General features: G+C 38.9%; 1 protein-coding gene across 7 annotated transcripts in view; it reads left to right on the plus strand.

Annotated features, from left to right (window-relative positions):
* DNM3 (dynamin 3) overlaps nucleotides 1–19,695 on the plus strand; it is a 179,475-nt gene that overhangs the window by 105,052 nt on the left and 54,728 nt on the right. For all 7 annotated transcript variants that reach the window (XM_062616163.1, XM_062616160.1, XM_062616161.1 and 4 more), the window contains 2 exons: nucleotides 6,998–7,107; nucleotides 18,489–18,600. In XM_062616163.1, the coding sequence (XP_062472147.1) occupies nucleotides 6,998–7,107; nucleotides 18,489–18,600 (222 nt within the window). The remainder of the gene's footprint in view (nucleotides 1–6,997; nucleotides 7,108–18,488; nucleotides 18,601–19,695) is intronic.

Genomic DNA, 19,695 nt, shown 5'->3' on the forward strand with positions numbered 1-19,695 from the left:
TGGCAGAATTATATACTGGCCATGAGAGTAGCTTCAAGGTGTAAATAAATCTGAGCCTTTCCTTTTCAGGAGTAAACAGGCATAGTTTCAGCTCACCATCAGCATTTCCATACATTTTTTTTTTCTCTCTCTTCTTGCTTTCTTTAATATAGATTGCTCAGGCTCAGCAGGTTCACAAGCCACTGCTTCTTGCGTCTATTTCTGTCTCTAAAATGAGGGTAGTGATCCAGGCATCTAAAATAGTACACTACTGTAGAACATCTTCACCTCGGTATTGTTTTCTGCCTCACTGCTTGACTGCTTTGCTCAGCTTTAGTGTTCCACCTTGTCCTGGGTTCAGCAGTAGCAGTCATTTTTTCTCCTTCTTAGTAGCTGGTGCAGTGCTCGGAATGGTGCTGATAGCACCGATGTTTTTAGTTACCGCTCAAATGTTTTAGTCTGGCCAAGGACTTTGTGAGCCTCATGCTCTGCCAGGGAGGAGGGAAAGCTGGGAGGAAGCAGAGACAGGACACCTGACCCAAACTGACCAAAGAGGTATTCCATACCACAGCACGTCATGGCCAGGAGGTAACTGAGAGTTACCCGGAAGGGCTTGTTCATGATGGGGTAGGACGAGGTGCTGGTCGGTGCTTGGTCGGGCTGGGGGGGGGAGGGCGAGTTATTGGTCGGCTGGTGCTGAGGTGTTGTATTCTCTTCCCTTGTTATTTCCTTTATCATTATTATCATTGGTGGTAGCAGTAGTGATCTGTGTTATACCTTAGTTACTAAACTGTTTTTTATCTCAACCCATGGGAGTTGCATTCTTTTTGATTCTCCTCTCTGTCCCTCCGTGAGTAGAGGGAGGGCAAGAAGGGGAGGAGTGAGTGAACGAGCTGCCTGACTGGTTTTAAACCATGACAACCTACACATTTTAATACCCTGAATTCAGGATACCTTAATGATGCCCTGCTGTTACTAGCTGCTTGCAGAGACATCTAGCATGATGCCTGTGAGTCAGGGACACATTACGCCTGAGCTACCGATGTGGAAACAAATACAGAGAGTAAATAGCACAGTGTCATTCTGGAAATCTAGTTGAGAGGTGTAAGTGCCCATCTTTTTATTTGCTGTTCCCAAACTTTAATTCAAACTGTCCTTGCTCAGTTTATGATTTCACTATTTTGCCCCATTAATGGCGAGTACTTGCTAACGTGTAATGCTAAGAGAAGAGTCATTTAATGGCTACCTATATTTGCAATCAGTGTGCAGTAATTACTCTTGAGAGTTGTACTTTCAGTATAAATGATGCACAGAATGAATCCTTCTGTAAACCAGCCTTTGTTCCCAGTTTTCCAGTGTGGCCTGCACTTTCAGTTGTGAGCTTGATTTCGTTGGACTTGTGGTCGGCTACTGTCATGACCCTCCTGTTGGAAACAGGTGTTCTAAACAGCGTAACAAAGTGGTGAGCAGACTGGCTCGATTCCTCATGACAACTGAAATTGTTGACTATCTCAACACTCAGGGTCAGACTTTCCCTTCAGAATCTGAGCATCATATATTTGGAATTGTCCTGCATGGATTTTGCTTCTGTTTCTCAGGATACAAAATGTGGAGTAGAGTTTTTTCTGCATGCTGCTTTTGCACTGCAACCATCTTGAAGTGACAAATAAAAGTGAGAATCACTTCTGATAACTGGAAGAAGCTGAAATAATTTAACAGTCTCTTTTCTGTGTAGCAAAGGATTTCTGTTCCCCTTATAATCCAGTCAGCTGACATTGTGTCCAGGTTTTGTTCTTCTGCTGTTCTGATGGAGCCTGCAAAGTTCCAAAAGCAGAGAATGATTTCTGCCTCAGGCTGAAAATGAAATGAAATTCATTAGTTTGGAAGTGCTGTCTGAGACCTTGCTGGGGGGAGGGGAGCTGCTGGTGTATTTTTTGCGTCCCTTGTACCATTTTGAACTTCAGCAGTATTTATTTTTAGTACATTTAAACACTGCATAAGGAAGGGGCAGTTGTAATACGGCATATTTACATCATGCTGTCAGTTCCTGGCAGCTTATTCGCCTGTCAGAGAACAGAACTAGTCCATTAAGGATGTGAATGCTACTTATGCCCACGAGTGGTGAAACATCATCTCAAGGGTGGAAAGGCCTCCCCAGGCTAGCAGGTTTGGTTTGTTTTTCTAAGGTGCATTATGGGGATTTTTTTTTTTCATGTCACAGAGACAGGAATGGGCCATGCTGCCTCCCACTTTTTCCTTCTCCTCTAGCGTGTATAGGAAAAAGAGAGGCAAAGTCTCTACGTGAGATCAGCATGTGCTGGTTTTTCCCCTCATGTCATGCTTAAATTCTCTGCCCCACTATAAAAATAAAAATCTATAAATAAAAAAGAACAAATGCTGAGGGGGACAAACTGGACCCACAGTTATGTGCATGTTGTCACTTGTGGAAGTGTGCCTAGCCCCATTCCTCCCAGGCTTCGTACATACCCTGTTTCTTTCATTGTCAGGCTCTCACAGGATAGGAAACATGTCAGATAGTCCTGTCTGAAGCTTTTTGAACTCTGCCATAACATAATATTAATTGAGCTAAGTCTAAAATGATGTTGGGCTCATCTGCTGTTGAATTAGCTCATGCTCCATTTATACGTATCTTTCTCCTTGTTGTTTTGGGGGTGTGGAGAGGAGGGCAGTTTCTGTGGGTTTTGCTACCTTGCTTTAATGTTGCAGTAATACTTTTCTCCTGAAATTAAGCAGTATTTAGGTCTGATTTCTCATATGTGACATGCTGTCTCCGTTAGCTTCAAGCATAAGCACCCTTACGATTTCCCTTTCTTGGAAACTGCCTTGTCTCAGCATGTGGGTAGGAGGCCATGTAAATAAATACCAACCACTTCTTGGCTTTCAGTGAGCATTTCCTTTTTCCTGGTGGCTACAGAAGAAACACTCTCACAGTTTGGCATCAAACATTTATAAAAGTTTCCTGCTTGTGGATTTTTTGTTTAGACAATCAGATTCTTAGTATAGTTTTTTCATCAGTTTCTGTTTTTATTCATCTGTGGTTGCTTGGTTTGTCAGTAAATAGTGTCTGTCAGAACAAATACTTCATTAGAAACTTCATAAATTTCTGGTAATTGAATAGTAAATCTTTATAAGCATATTCTGTAATAGTGAAAGATAACTTTTAAAGAATACAAATTAAGCTTATCTGTTTTTTTTCTTAGTTAAGATGGACTAAATAACATTCATATTTCCTCCTAAAAGATTTTTTTTTTAATATATATGAGCTGACTTAAATGTTTGAAATGGAAAACAAAGTATCTTACATTACCAGGCACTCCAGCTTTCAACTGAAAAGAAGATTGCCTTTAATACAAAGTTTAATATGTATTCTCCTGACTTCATATCCTAGGATATTTTTCAAAGTGTATGTCACTGTCATGGCACCAAAACTAACAGTGCTACCTTTTAAATGCTACCAGAACTACTTAGAGCATAAGTTTATAATATCAAAATAGACTGTATCAATAAAAATCAGTATTAGAGGGCAGTATTTCTCATTTTTATACATAAATATCTTATCTGTAAGTTCTTTATTTTTGTTTGCCATGATTTATTTATTTTTTATTGGTAAATTGAGGATTTCCTTTGTTCAGTTTTATTTATCCCAGTGGTAATACTTACTGAGTGCATGATACTGTATTCCTCCTTCAGGGAGAACCCCAGCAGTTCAGAGAGTATATATTCTGTGGAAGCAGAATATAGATCTGAATGGTGATAAATAGCTACAGACTGGCACAGAACTAGACTATATGAGAATTGTTAGATGAGCGCATGATAAATATAAATATGTATGATCTTTTGTGGGCAATAATTTCTGGGATTGCTAAACTAAGGCAGTTTGAAAATCCATCAGGCACTTTTTCTATAATACTTTCAGTCTGGATTTGACAACTTTTGTATTCAACAAAACAAGACAGTAAAAACCATGCTTTTCCAGAAAAGCCTTTGAAATATGCTTTTTCCTCTACTCGGGGCTGTTATGAAGCTGTCTAGGAAACTGAGCCATTGTTGGACACGTCACTGTATTTTAATAGTTTCACTCTTAGGTACATTCTCATCCAGTTTAGTTTTGCAGTCTGCTGAAGCTTAGCCAAGTTGAGTTACCATCTGCCTTCACAGTACACACATCTCAGTCTACCTAGGACTTCTTCCAGTTTTGTGGAGTGGAAGTAACTTCTGTCTATTTCTTCAAGGAAGTATGTATGGAGAAAAATTAGTCCTAGTTTGGTTTGTCCCTTTTGTCCTGTTTTATGGCATGCAATAAACTATTATCACATGCCTACTTCTTCCTTGAGCCAAAGACCATAACTGATGTCCCAGTTCACAATTCTCCAGCAATTGCAAAGGGTGCTCGATTTCACAGCTAGTTCTGATGGCTTGACAGAGAATAGTCAGTCTTAGAATCATAGAATAGTTAGGGTTGGAAAGGACCTTAAGATCATCTAGTTCCAACCGCCCTGCCATGGGCAAGGACACCTCACTAAACCATATCACCCAAGGCTCGCTCTGTCCAGCCTGGCCTTGAACACCGCCACGCATGGAGAATTCACAACTTCCTTTGCCAACTCATGCCAGTCCCTCACCACCCTTACAGTAAAGAACTTCCTCCTTATATCCAATCTAAACTTCCCCTGTTTGAGTTTCAACCTGTTACCCCTTGTCCTATCACTACAGTCCCTAATGAAGAGTCCCTCCCCAGCATCTCTATAGGCCCCCTTCAGATACTGGAAGGCTGCTATGAGATCTCCACGCAGCCTTCTCTTCTCCAGGCTGAACAGCCCCAACTTTCTCAGCCTATCTTCATATGAGAGGTGCTCCAGTCCCCTGATCATCCTCGTGGCCCTTCTCTGGACTTGTTCCAACAGTTCCATGTCCTTTTTATGCTGAGGACACCAGAACTGCACACAATACTCCAGGTGAGGTCTCACAAGAGCAGAGTAAAGGGGCAGGATCACCTCCTTCGACCTGCTGGTCACGCACCTTTTGATGCAGCCCAGGATACAGTTGGCTTTCTGGGCTGCGAGCACACACTGCAGCCAGCTCATGTTCATTTTCTCATTGACCAACACCCCCAAGTCCTTCTCCGCAGGGCTGCTCTGAATCTCTTCTCTGCCCAAGCTGTAGCTGTGCCTGGGATTGCTCCGACCCAGGTGTAGGGCCTTGCACTTGTCATGGTTAAACTTCATGAGGTTGGCATCAGCCCACCTCACAAGCATGTCAAGGTCCCTCTGGATGGCATTCCTTCCCTCCAGCATATCAACCGAACCACACAGCTTGGTGTCATCGGCAAACTTGCTGAGGGCGCACTCAATCCCACTGTCCATGTCAGTGACAAAGATGTTGAACAAGACCGGTCCCAATACCAATCCCTGAGGGACACCACTCGTTACTGGTCTCCAGCCGGACATTGAGCCATTGACCAAAACTCTTTCCATGCTGCCATCCAGCCAGTTCTTTATCCACTGAGTTGTCCACCTTTCAAATTGATGTCTCTCCAATTTAGAGACAAGGATGTCATGCAGGACAGTGTCAAACACTTTGCACAGGTCCAGTGAAGCCATGCTGGCTGTCACCAAGCACCTTGTTGTTTTTCATGTGCTTTAGCATGCCTTCCAGGAGAATCTGCTCCAAGATTTTGCCAGGCACAGAGGTGAGACTGACTGGTCTGTAATTCCCCGGATCATCCATTTTCCCCTTCTTAAAAATGGGGGTTATATTTCCCTTTTTCCAGTCATCGGGAACTTCACCTGACTGCCATGATTTTTCAAATATGATGGACAGTATTGCTCCATGTTGCCAGATAAGGGACTGTGAAGGAATCCTGAGCTTTCCAGCTTTGGTGATTTATTGAACTTCCATAGAGCACTGGGTAGCAAAATTCCCCATTTGGTATCTGCTGCACAAATTCCAGCGTGTAAATATTTCCCCACTCCATTGCTGCCATGGTAATGGCAGCAGCCTTAACACTACCTTCATAGTATTAAACTCTGTACTCTGTTTGTACCTTTGCCAGCAATTTTATCATGACACACAAAAAAAGATTGGGGGTATGAGGATGCATGTGTTGCCCCTCTTGTCTTTGGATCACATCTACTTAGCATCAGATGTATTTGCAAAGCAAAATGAAGAGGTTTGCCCTGGTTTATCCATCAGTACAAGGAATTCAAGGAAGTTTAGCACGATGGAAATGGCTAATAATCTTAGGGCTCTTTTGTTCTGACATCAGAAAGTAGCCTGAGAGTGTAACTAATCCTTAATTTGGAGTGATAGGAAGCAAGAAACCTAGAAAAGGTGAAATTATAACGATTGTGCTGTAAATTAGAGTTGTGATGAAAATGCAAAAGGAGTCGGCTACAGCAAAAGTGAATAGATCATTTGTACTGTTTGAAGAAATAAGCTGATTAGATTAGAGTCTGGTTTGGTTTGTATACAGTATATATAAAACCTCGATGATAGTATGATTTTGATTGATTTGTATGATTTTTGTATTTTCCATTGGAGTAATAAAAATTTATGGTGGGGTAATCAAATGCTACCCATAAATAATAATAGTAATTGTAGATAGAGATTATTTTTTATACCCACAGACATGGAAGAGTTTTGTATTGATTAGACAGTTTAATTTGAGTTAAGTTTGACTCTTTTCTAATTATAATTCAGGGGAATGGAGAATAATAAATGTAGATGCTTGTGTATTTGAGAGAGGTTTTTTTTTTGTTTGTTTGTTTGTTTTGTTGGTTTTTTTTTTTTTTAACTGGGAAATGTTTTAAATGGGTCAGTGAAAAACAGGACAGGAATTCAGGCTTCATTTCTGTTGCAGGTATGTCTATGAAAGGTAAACAGACATTTCAATTTTGAAAATACCCTTATGATAATAAGTGTACTAAAATCATTACCAACTAAACAGAGTTTGCTGAGACTTCTCATATAGTGTTGTTTTAATCTGTTTCTTTTCTAGGAAAAAGAGAAGAAGTATATGCTTCCTTTGGACAACTTGAAAGTGCGAGATGTTGAAAAGAGCTTCATGTCTAGCAAACATATCTTTGCATTGTTTAACACAGAGCAGAGGTAAGAAAATGTGCTATTCTGCAGATACTGCCATAAAAATGTATCTATCTGATCATTTTAATAACTGGGAGTGCAGTTGTGGTTATTTCCACTATGCTGAGTGAATAAAGATCTTGATACTCTTGATTTATCTGCTGTTTTGCAGTTGCATAAACATAGAATGAAAGGTTAGTGTCCTCCTAACCATGCAGGGTGAAACTCTCCATGATTAGTCATCTAGTTCTGTATGGCTGAATAACCATCTCCTGATCCTATTTTTGTTTTGTTTGGCAATTACCTAGGCTTACCACAACATTCATGACTTCTGTACCTTGTGACCAAATTCAACTGGTGTAAATCACAAAAGTGTCATTGCTTCTCACTTTCTCCAGTGAAAAATCTTGCCTCTCTGTAATATTTGGAATCATTCTATTGTTTGTTTGCATTTAAATACTGCTGAATGGAGAGCAAATTATATTTCTCCGCTTCCCTAACTAATAGGCTCTTTGCTTTATGCTGTTTGCTTCACACTTTTCAAGCTCCATCCTCTGATTTAGGTGATGTAGGTATTCTATGGCAGCCTACTTCTGATGCACAGCCTATTCAGACTACTGTGCACAAATAAGGAAACATGACAACACTTAGAGACATACAAGTGACCTATCAATTTTTATTGGTTTTTTGTTTTGTTTTTTTTTTGCTGGGGAGGTGCATTTGCAGCTGATTCAGTGGAATTGCATTTCGGCAGATAAGGTGCAATTTCTCTAAGTTCCTTTTCAGAAAAAACAAGTAAAGCAAATTGCAGTGGTAGCATAGATAGATGCCCTTGTTTTATTCTTCTCTTCTGCTTAACTCCCATTCCCCCCTTGCATCACCAAAACTTGGCAATAGATGATGTTCAAGATGATGAAGGCTGGATGTGGCTCTCTGCAGAGCCAGCTGTTGCTCCTGAACTGGCCAGAAATGTCCCTCCCTCCCACAAAACAAAAGCAAAGCACAGGATTTCTGGGCTGTCAAGTTTCTCTGGTCCCAGAAACATGAGGATGCAATGTGAGTCTTGCTCTGAACTACATGAAGGCTTTGCCTACATCTGCTGACATCTCAGCTAGCCTACATGTGGACACTGTCTGCCAGGAGATGCCCTTTGAAAGTATGTCACACACATACTTGCTGGGAATAAGATTTCAAACACTTGACCACTTGCATTTTGGGAGCACAGAAAAAAGCTTTGAAAAACTTCTAATGTTTTTAAAAACATAAATGATCTTCACGTACTGGCAACTAATATGATTTTGACTATTCTGCTATAGGTATGTGTGAAACATCCCAACATTGCAGTTACATCAGTCAAGAAAGAAAGCTTTGTTCTGGTGACTTGATATGAGCTGTACATGTTAAGTTCCTTCCATGAGATAACTGTTAATTTCACCTTATTGTTCCTCCTGTGTTTTGGCTAATGATTTTGAATGTTTTCATAATCTTAATCACTGAACTGCTGTGAAAATCCAAGAGAAGCATGCATTTCTGTTGGGAAGTTTGAGAATTATTTGGGTGTAATATAGCTGCATGTTCGTATTTTCACTGGGTCTTCATACACACTGGACAGCAAGGATTTCAAGATCAGATGTCTAAAATGCTTGCCATGTCTGTAATACCCCTGCCCATTTGGGCTGTGAGTGTACCCTCCAGCATCTGCAAGCTGCTCTAAAAACGTCCTTATATCTATATAGGCATGTTGAGACATGACAGCACAGTAGTAAGACAGCAAAATGCCTTTGCCTTGGGAGAGGCTGTTTATGGACTCTTCCAGCTTAAAAGGAGGCAGAAGTTTTTCTTGAAGAGATACTTATTGAATTCTAACCACAACAGTCCTTCCTCTGTTACTATAAAACAGCTATTTTTTTTTTCGTTTAAAAACCTGCCTGCTGGTTTTTAAAAGTTGGTTTTTTTTGTCAAAACAAATTTAGTATCACTTTCCACAGTTTCCTAAATTCATAGGTTGTGTCAGCAGAATCAGGGATACTGGGGCTTGAGTAAAGTGACCTGGCCCTCAACTGGGGACTGTGTTCCTTGTCCCAGATTCTTAGGGAAACTGAAACAGGGAATTGGTAAAGATCTGTTGAAATAAGAAGTCTTGTCATTGTTTTACTTTATTTTACTTATGATTCTGAAGGGGGGGGGGGGGGTTTGGATATGGCTTCTTTTTCAAAATTCGTGTAAAACTTAACTTAGTTTCTGGTTTGGGTTTGGTTGGTTTTTTTTGAGGGGGGATGAAGGGAAGTGGTTGTTTTGTGTGTGTGTTTTTGTTTATCATTATTATTATTAAAAACCTTAGTAATTGAGAAAGAAATCAGCTTTCTCTTTCTGAGTTTGCCCACTCAGGGTTCTGGCTATGGAACCATTTTGCTATTTAAGAGGTAGATCATTAAAGAACAAAGGCAAAGTTATATGTTCCAGCTTCCATGATAGCATGGAGATTATTCTGTATCTCTCCTCCTGCTTCCCTCCCCACCAGTCTGCAGCATATCTTAATGTTCAATTAGAGTATTTTAGTTTTCAAGCAAAATCCCTTTAGGAGAAGAATTTTAATAGGCTTGTCTCTTTTTCGTTCCTAGCCTCTCACTGCATAGGTATTTGCTACAGCCATATGTTTCTGATACTGTACATTTCAATAGTTTCCTGGATTATACACTGCATTTTTTCCATTTATGAAAACCTTTCCAGTTCTGAAATATAGTTACCAGGAAACTCCTCATTTCAGTGTATAGAAGGAAAAACCATCTTGAGTTAGCTGAGGTTTGGGGATAGATGCAGAAGGAAACGAATGGTATCTGTCATTTTGATTTACTGCAGAAGTCAACAGTTCTTTGACAGGAATCAAATGTGACTTGGTAATGTATAGTAAATGGAGACTGTGACGATTGATTTCACAGTGAAGATAAATTCTCATGAAATGAACATAATTGTATGTTTATGAAAAGGCTACATTGTGACATAATTAAATTCTTTTCCTGTTACTTTGTGATTAATTTTTCTTTTTAAAGGAGAAAAATCTAGAAAACTCTTGGTGTGAAATAGATATAGTATTGCTTAAAGAATTGGGGGTGAGTTTTGTTTTTCAACAAACTAAGTAATTTATTTAAAGCATTTGAATGGGCCCGTCTACTTCATTTATAGGCAACTTGGAACACCTTTGGAGGAGGACTCCTCTAGTTTACTTCGGTTACTTAATTTAGCTTTACTTACTCTACCTTAATTTGTTTTAATATCTAGCACTAGATCTTTTTGTTTTAATATCTAGTGTTAGATATTAAACCAAAGTATATTAGAGTGAGTGCCCTTTGACTCCTGGATCACTTCTGGCTGTGTCCATCTACATGAGTCTGCCTTTACACAAGTGAAGTTGAGCTATAGGGTCAAGCAGTATGTGTCTAAACCTAAAGGTGTGAAGAATGTGAGTGCTGTTTTCTGTTAACCATCCTTTTCTCCTTCACAATAAACTGCTGGCAAGTCTTTTACACTGGGAAAGATATCAAATTTTTGAAAATAATTATACTTTAGGAAAACCCCTGATGTTTGTAGTACTGCTGTAGAACATAATGTGAAGTTGTGGAGATGTAGCCACTGACTGACTTTCTTAGGCAGTTAAGAATGGAGGCGAGAGTATTTTGTCAGCGCCTGTGCTTACATGAAGTAGATTAACTGTGATGTCCGCATTGACGAGTGTGTAAGACTCTTGTGCAGAGCTCAAGAAAAAAAACAAGTTCTGCTCATCTAAGAAAGCTTACTTTCCCTCTGGGATTTCATTCCACACACTTTGCCTCTTTCTCATGTATTCCCTTTAAAAATAATTCACTGATTGGTGCTTTTTCTTTTAGCTTAGTGCTTTAGTCTGGAACAAGAACTATAGTCTTAAATGTGCCTCTCTTTAGGATCTATGCAACAGTCCCATCTCTCCCTCTCTCTCAAATTAGGAAGGGTAAGCAGTCATTCTTTTTCATGGTCTTGCCCAGTTGACTGCAGCATCCACATGGCACTACTTCACTAGATTCTGTGTTATTCTAAAGTAACCCTTTGCCTTTGCAGTAGAGTAGTTGCACTTTTTTCTGATTTATGGGTCAATAAATTGTATTACTGTATTGCAACTCCATCTAGATGCTGCTTCTCTTTTAAGTGAGGAAGGAATGATGAGTAAGCCACTTCTTTTGCTACAAGTGGAGAAGTAGCTTCCTTTCCACCTCTTCTCCAATTCTTTGTTTTTTTGTGTGCAGGGTTTTTTTTTGTTTGTTTTTTTTTTTTTTCTCCCTATGGAAGAAGAGATTCTACTAAGTAAATATTTTTGGGGTTATGTTGAAGTGTTTGTTGAGCTCTGTTCCTCTTCAGACTCATTCCTTTCCTTGGAGCCGAAGAAGCAGAACCAGTGTGTGAAATTCTCCCTTTCTTGCAGAGGAAGATCCCACCAAGTCTTCCTGTCTTTTCCTTTTCTGCCCAACTAGGGTCCAGATGAAACTGAATAATAGTGTTGCTTTTCTCACCTCTGTGAGAAAAGGGGATGTTTGCAAATTCAGAGCACAAAATTGTTCCTGTTTGCTTTCACAAGAATAGGTTTCTAAGAGCTGAATGCTCCTCAATAACCAAGAGCCAGTGTGGCAGAACCTACCGTCCCTGCATGGGAGCTGACTGTTTGGGACAGTGGGACAGGCTCACTGTAGAAACAGATCCCTAATCTGAGAAACAGATGAATGTCAAGAAGATAGCAATCAAATGGAAGTTTTGAGGGCGCACAATAGGACTGGAAATAGAACTGCCAGGTGATAAATTTTAGCTGCTGACTCATGAGTACACTCTGACTGTCAGGAATCACATTGCACAAGAACTGTGCTGTCTGGTAGGACCCAGGAAAGTACGCTATATCTGCTATATGAAAGGTATTACAGTACTGATTTTGGGTTCATGGTGTTGGCTGAGTGATGTTCTAGAAGTCTTCTCTAGGACTCCAAATGCACTAGAGCTCTAAGTACTCAATTTTTTCTTATGGACAGGAACTGGTTAACTGCTATCCATATATAAGGGAAATTGGGCAAGAGCCAAAATAAAGGGAACTAGTGAAAGGAGACCGGGTCAGAGGAGGTGTTGGATGGAAGCCAGGCTGAAGGAGAAAGCCTGAGATGAGATGTATGTTTAGTTACTGTTTTTGAATTACTCAGAAAGCTAAGCCCCAGGAAGAGCTGGACTGTAAGCTATTCAGAGCCTTCTCTGTTAGACAGGGAAGAATGAGAATATATTTAATTAAAAACCACCACAAATTTAATCCAGAAAAAAGTTGCGAATATTTGAAAAAAACTTCCAAGATGCTTGTGAGTACGATATTTAAGAATAGAAAAAATACACAAATCCAAGGCATAACTAGCCTTTATTCCCCAAGTCCATTCCATAAAAAAAAAATATAAAGAAAAAAAAAATTTGGGTTTGGTTTTGTTTTGTTTTTTCCTGGAATATTTCCTTTCTGTCATTATTGACAAGAATTCTTTCTATGTTAAATAAAGCATGGTATGGTGGATAGGTGTGCAGGTGTTGAGATTTAAAACTGGTATTGCTTATCAAAAAGGGGTTCTCAAGGAAAGCAGCGTAAACCTATACCTTCAAGTACAGTGTAACTATCACATTTAAGAAAGTTCCTTAAATGGCTGTGTGGGATCTGAAACATTAGTGACACCTATGAGAGACATGAGTGTTGTAAGCATGGGCTAAGTCATGCCTGATAAACTTGATTTAGTCTGCAAGACGGCTTCACCTTCCTTGCTTGCTGTGACCCAGCAAGGTCTGGGTCCCCGTGCCCCACACAGGGAAGCACAGGACTGGAGCAGAAGCCATGCTCCCTCCAGTGATGAGGGACTGACAGCTGTGAGCAGCTTTAGTGCCTGTGTGGCCCCAGGGCAGGTTCCAAAACAGGCTTCCATCCATCACCACGAAAAGCATCAAACCTTCTTCTCCAGGGAGTTATGGAATATTTTAGTGCCAGTTACTACTGCAGATTTTGGCCCATGTGATGTTAGCTTTGGCTGCATTTCTGTTCTGGATTACATATAGAACTCTAGATACTTCATTTTCAAGGCTTGGCTATATACCGATTGGCATATCTTCTGTTAACTTTCACCTTAAAGTTAAAATTGTTTGGTTCTTTATCTGCATTTGTGTGTATGAACTTGAAAACATCCTTACACTTCCAGAAGACCACTTATATGAATTAGTTGCTAAAATCTTCAAGTGCTATTATTTCATGACATTGTTTCAGAGACTGTCTCTTTGGCTTTCTCGATATTAAGAAAAAAGTCTTCAGAGACATATGTAATTAATTTTAATTAGCATTCACATTAGACTGATCTGAAATGGCATGCCTTGATAGAAAATGTTAGTGATTGCTGTTAACTCAGAGCAGATGGTCATTTTTGTTTCTTTAAAATATATGATTTGCAGTGCCTCTAGTACAGGTTTCTTATATGAAAAATAATGCATGTCTTCAAACAGCCATTGTGGAATTACAGGTGTCTAAAATGGTAGACTAAGACTAAGGTTGAATAAGCAGAGTGTATATACTAGAGTTGCAGGCTGATTAAACAGAGAACATAGAGTTTCATCCAGTATTATTTTTCCTGATTATGCATGGAGTATCTGGATTCTGTTTTCTCCCTTTTGTATTTTAGGTGTCTACTTATGAAACCCATATACTGTATTATTGAAATTGCAATCGAATAAAATATCCAAGAATTGCTTTTTTTTTGTTTGAGGTTTTTTTGTTTATGATATAATAAAATTGGGCTCCTCTGCATTTGGTTCTAGATTCCTAATGTTCATTTTAATTTGCTTGCATCCTAATAAAAGGACCAAATATTTACCAAAAATTGTTTGAGATCATAAGCAGAGTTGTTTAAAATCCCTGTAGAAGAAGATTGCTTTCTCTTTCAGTCTGTGAGTAGCTTCACTTGTTTCAGTGCAACTGCTGAAGTTAAATGTGGTTTCGTGTTCTTAGGAGTATTAAAGTGGCTTACAAGCATAATTCTAAAGATTTTACTACTATTCTTGCTCTGCAATTGCTGTTTTCTCTCCTCCCATGTTGGCAAGAATAAATGCATGTTTGTTTGCATTTTCTCTCTCTATAAAAAAAAAATGATATGGATATACAGTACATCTTCTACTGAAATGTTCCACGTCCAACTCACTCTAAAAACTGTCTACAGCTATGGTTCTTTTGTGGATATGCATTAATATATATGCATGTATATTAACTGGGTTTGTAATGTGTCTACAGGAATTGCACTTAAAATCTTTCCAGGTTTGTTGCAGATAAATATTTAACCCTGTCTTAGTATTAAGAAATTGCAAAAGATACTATACATATTGAGGTCCAGCAGTTAAATTTGTTCAGCTAGCAAGCAGTTTTAATGTGCAGCTGCTGTAGATGTGCATCCACTGTAGCAGGCAACTAGAAAGTACTTTCTCTGTGACTTTCAGTTGTGTGTTATTCACCTGTTGATCCTGGATTGTTTAGTTCTGCTGTTTTACAGGCAATCAAGCCTTCTTTATGCAATGTTGACAGCCCAGGCTTCAAGACTAGTGGGAAAGGATTCTCAGTAACTCACAGCTGGGCTCAGTCATCAAATTTATCCGGTGCTTCTCTGTTTCCTCTTGTATTCCATTCCTGCATTTTCATGTTAGGATTCTTTCATTATGGGAGGACTTAAATAAACACCATTTAATGCTCATTTCTGGATTAGAAAGTTCACTTTAGGACCTGAAATATATGGAGAAAAGGAATCCAGTACATTGGAAACAAAGGTAATAGTAAAGTGAAGAGGTTGTAAGATAAGCAAAATTATAGCTGGGTATCTGATGGACTTTCAAATAGTGGTCCTGGCATAGAGAAGGTGTGGCCTGAGTGTGGAGCCAGTCTGGCACTAAAAATTATGCTTTTAGTCCAATTGTCTGTTCATCTTCATTAACAAGTATGTTGTGGGTTTTTTTTCAGGAATACAGTTCTTGAGGTTTATTTATCTAGAGTGTAATACAATCTGGAGGTAACAAATGGTAACCTTTCACATTTTTCACTCTGGAAAAAAGTATTATTATGTTAATTTCCAGTAATGGAACTATAGATACATTTTCATGTTCAGTGCAGGATATTAAACTACAATTACAAGACCCTACTGGAGGAAGCAGCATGGGTAGATGTGGTATATGCATGTAACTGTACACACAGCTTACCTGTTCGTATGTTCACATTTCAAAAATGTTAAATATTCAAGAGAAATGTTGCATGCAAATTGTGTTTTAGGTATGTTCCCATTTATTGTAGCTGTTTAGTTACTACAGTCCCTTAAAGATGCCTGAATATCAACAAGATTTGTATTGTTCAAAGTTCATCTTTCTGCTTCTGGGTATCCTGCATTATATCATTCTCTTTGATGCATAATATCGCTGCCATAAAGATGACAATGAGAACATGATCTCACTATATTCCATGTGGAGTAAGTAGCTGGGGATTGAGTAGTAACTGGTTTTGTGCTGATATCTTCAGAAGTTTTAAAAAGTGGAAGACAGAACAAACCAGAAAATCTGAATTATTTTCAAGAACATTTTTACAGCTTTCCATGAGACGCCAGTGGATTCCTAATGAGTAAAACACGTTAATGTGTTTTTGTAAGATTCCGCTAGTAACAGAAAAAGGACACACTCTTTTCAGAAGTTACTTTGGCTTTTTCCTTTGTAAAGTTCCTATGCCTGTCAGTCTTTCTGGAAGAAAGGCAAACGAAGTCTAGTAGCAAGGCAGCTGATTTGTGAGGCAAGCATCCCATTTACCTACCCTACTGTAAGCTTTCTGCAAGTACAGGTTCAGTATATATGTCCTTCAGTTCCTCACTTATGCTGAAACTGATGTCATTTGTGGTGGTGGGGTAAGATTCCTACACTAAAATAGTGGAGCTCTCAGATACTAGAGGGAGGGGGGCCTTGGAAAGCTGGAGATGTCAGCTGCTTAGCCATAAGCTGTCCCTAGACCTAGGAAAAGTCTTGATACAGAGACAGGAATGCAGGACAATGAGCTCCTATGTGTTCAAAGCAGCTGGCAAAAAGCCCTTCTTGTACAAGTAAGCTTGATGTACCAAGTCACAAAATACCAAAAAAGTTTAATATATAATATGACTATCCTGAAAAAGTGTTTTCACAAGATGGTGTCATGTTGTTTTGCTCTTGTAGGTATGTATTTTTGGTACTTCCCCATTGCTATGTTTTACAGCCTTTATTTGCTCTATGGTTAATCATCTTTTCTGAGAGTACCCTTTTATCATTTCAGATTCCTCTTCAAAATTATAGCTGCTTAGTTGAAATAGCTAAAAAACTTATCTAATTAGAAATTTCTCCTGAGAATCAATTAAAGTTGCTTTTTTTCCTCTGGCACTTTCATTTTTGCTTCCCTTTTCATTGACTTATTTTTGTAAGTATGTTTAGTAAATGTTGATTCAGAGTTCTACAATATTGCAAATTTAATAAAATTCAAGTGTGTTTTTGTCAGTTTAAGATAACAGCATCTGAAGAGGTCATCCAGGCTATTAATTGCTTTAAGGCAGGATTAGTACATTTGGATTCAGGGAAAAAAGGTCTTAATTTTAAATTTCTAATCAAGTAAAAAAACCCATAGAGCTTTCAGTGATTCATACAGTCAGTGCCTTTGCCTGAACTATGGGACTCAACCCTTTAGTGCCTCTTTGTCCCTTTGCAGGCTGGTTTCTCTGGGAAGGAAGCATAGGTGTACTGCCCTGAGCAGCACTGATGCACGCTATGGTGGCATCTCTGATCCAGATGCTTGCAAGGAGTAGTGCAGGCCTGGTGCTGAATATGCATGCCTGGCTGCTCAGATGTAGACATAGAAATGAGGGAGAATTATGTCACTGACTTAAGGAAATCTGAGTATGTCCTTTATCCTTTTCAGTTTTAAATGTCATCTATAAGCCTGGTGAAAGTACCCAATTTCCCTCTATTCAGAGGTGGGTATACTCTTGTTGCCATACTGTGGTTTCATGGCTGATAATTTAATGACTAGGTGTCATGACTGCTTCATGCTCGGCATGAATGCTTACTGTTCAATTACAGTTTTTCTACCTGTTTTCTATCTGCTTCCTGAGAGTACCCCTAAAAAGCAAGGCTAGGAGATGTCTGGTGACATCGTTGGTAAGGGAGATGCACTTCTGTGAGTGGGAATTACATCAAGTCGGTTGTATTCTGGCAGTGTGACAGTGAAATCCCACCAGTCCCTGAATGCTAAAGAAATTTGTCTAGGCAATGATAATAATAGCTTTACTTCCCGGTTCTATAGGGTATTCGTATTTTTTCCCCCTCAAAATATGTGGCAGAAGTTACCTTTGGGGTTGCATAATGACACCAAAGGACCCCTTGTCATTGTTGTCTTTGAAAGTGACGTAATCTCCATCAACCCCCCTCCCTATTCCCACTCCCCCTTCTACATAGCTTGCTAAGGAACAAAAACAGTATGGTTGTGATGGAAGATTGATTCTTGTGTAAACATTAAGATCTAGCAAAATGTGGTTTCCTAACTTTTGTCAGCTAAGCTTGTGGCCTTTCCTAAAAAGACTGTTGGCTGACAAATTTACAACAATCTGGTCTGTATATAGAATTTGAATTCAAAAACTAATGGCTAAACCGTAAGGGGAAAATCTGTTCTGTTTATTGGAGAGTTTACAAGTACTACCTTCCTACATACGTATTTTTCCTCCTTTCTCTTTTCTTCCATTAAGTGATTCCCTACATTTATCTAATTATGTGAATTACCTGCAAGAGGTGTTAATCAAATGTGTCCCATTTTTTTTTACTATGAAGGCAGACATCAGAGGTTGTGTAGTTTGTTTAAAATACCTGATTATCGTTTTCTTTCCCCTTTTACTGATGTCTAAAAAAAAATGTATATAATGCACTGAAAGGATTTAACATGGGAAAAGTTGCATCATTATTTATTTTGATATTTATTACTTACAGCATCAGTCGTGACACATGCAGTTTTGATGACGTGTCTTATGTGTTTGCCCTCTGCATCACCACAGTGTTGTTTTCCTAAAAGTGCTCCATTTTGGCAAAAGCTGGAAAATTGATTTGAAGTAGTTTCATGGTGCTTTCAGATGATTATTATTTCCAGAGCTGTGCTGTAGCATGCTAAGATAGATACATTCAAGCACTCCGTGTGATTATTAAACAAGTACCTATCCCATAAACTCTGTTGTCTAAAACAATTACCAAGTAATTTCTGACCCCAAAGGATTTTTAATTTAAAATGCTGTGTGCATGATACAGAGTAGCAAAATGCTAGTTTTACAATGTGGTGCTCTTTGTTCTAGGAATGTTTACAAGGATTACCGTTTCCTTGAGCTAGCCTGTGACTCCCAAGAGGAGGTGGATAGCTGGAAGGCATCTCTGCTACGAGCCGGTGTCTATCCTGATAAATCCTCAGTAAGTTCAATAGCTCACTAGCTTTCCAGTAGCTGCTCTGTTTGAGTCAGAAAGAACAATCATGTCATCTGGGAAAACACAGTGTCTGCAACTATCTCAAGAAGTGCTAGCCTTTTCGTTGTACTCTTCTGTGGTAATTTTGAAATATTTTAAGATAAATTTGTGAGTCAAGCCTTAATATTTAAAAAAAACGAAACAAACCAAACCTTCCAAAATCATAAATGTTCTTTGTTGGATCTGTTTAGTGAAAGTTGAGTAATTTGGGGTTTCTGGAGCTTCGTTCTTTCTGTTAATGTCTTCTAAGGTAAAGATGTGCTTTGAAGAGTTTATTCCCTCAAGCTCTGTATTACAGAACTGACAGAAGCCTTCCAGGCAGTCATGTATATTTATTTTACTGATTTACTGCACGTTTTTTGTGTATGAAATGCATGCTAAACCTTTCCAAAGGCAGTTTTACTCAGCTAATTGTCATGTGGACCAAATTGAACAGATAAAAGCCTTTATTAATTTAACATAAAAACCAGAAAGTCAGGAAATGGAATATGCCCAACTACCATTTCATATTTTTTAGACTTAGTTATTTTAATATTTAATATCAACTGAGTGATTGAGGACATGTATCCCGAAACAAGGGTGACTAGCAAAAATACCTGCCATTTGAGCTTTTGAAAGTTTCTGTAATGCATGGTGCACCTTTCTTCAGTAAGCCTGCTGGTCCACTAGATTCCTTCAGTGGAAAATCTGGTTTTAGAAATGGCACTTTGATTTTGATGGAATTTGTTCTCTCTGCTTGTTTTCCATTGGAAGGCCAGGTCCCTTGAGTCCAGGGTCTTGTGCTGTCTTGTATGTCTTCATCTTTCTCTTCCTCGTATTTCTCTTGTGATCCCTCCATGGCTTCCTGTGTAATTTTCTCTGTATCTTCTCCGGCTGCTATTTAGCAAACAACCCTCAGCTTTGTCTCCCCATACCAAGATTCAAGGCTACCGTTAACAGATAAATCAGAGACTTCTTGAACTGCTGGATTCTTATAGGAATAAACATTGATGATGATAACAATGCTGATTTTTTTTAAGAATAGTTCAAATACAAATTTAG

The sequence above is a fragment of the Pezoporus occidentalis genome, unplaced genomic scaffold, assembly GCF_034315485.1.
Source record: "Pezoporus occidentalis ecotype Australia unplaced genomic scaffold, CSIRO_AGI_Poc_V1 ctg189, whole genome shotgun sequence".
NCBI classification, from domain to species: domain Eukaryota; kingdom Metazoa; phylum Chordata; class Aves; order Psittaciformes; family Psittacidae; genus Pezoporus; species Pezoporus occidentalis.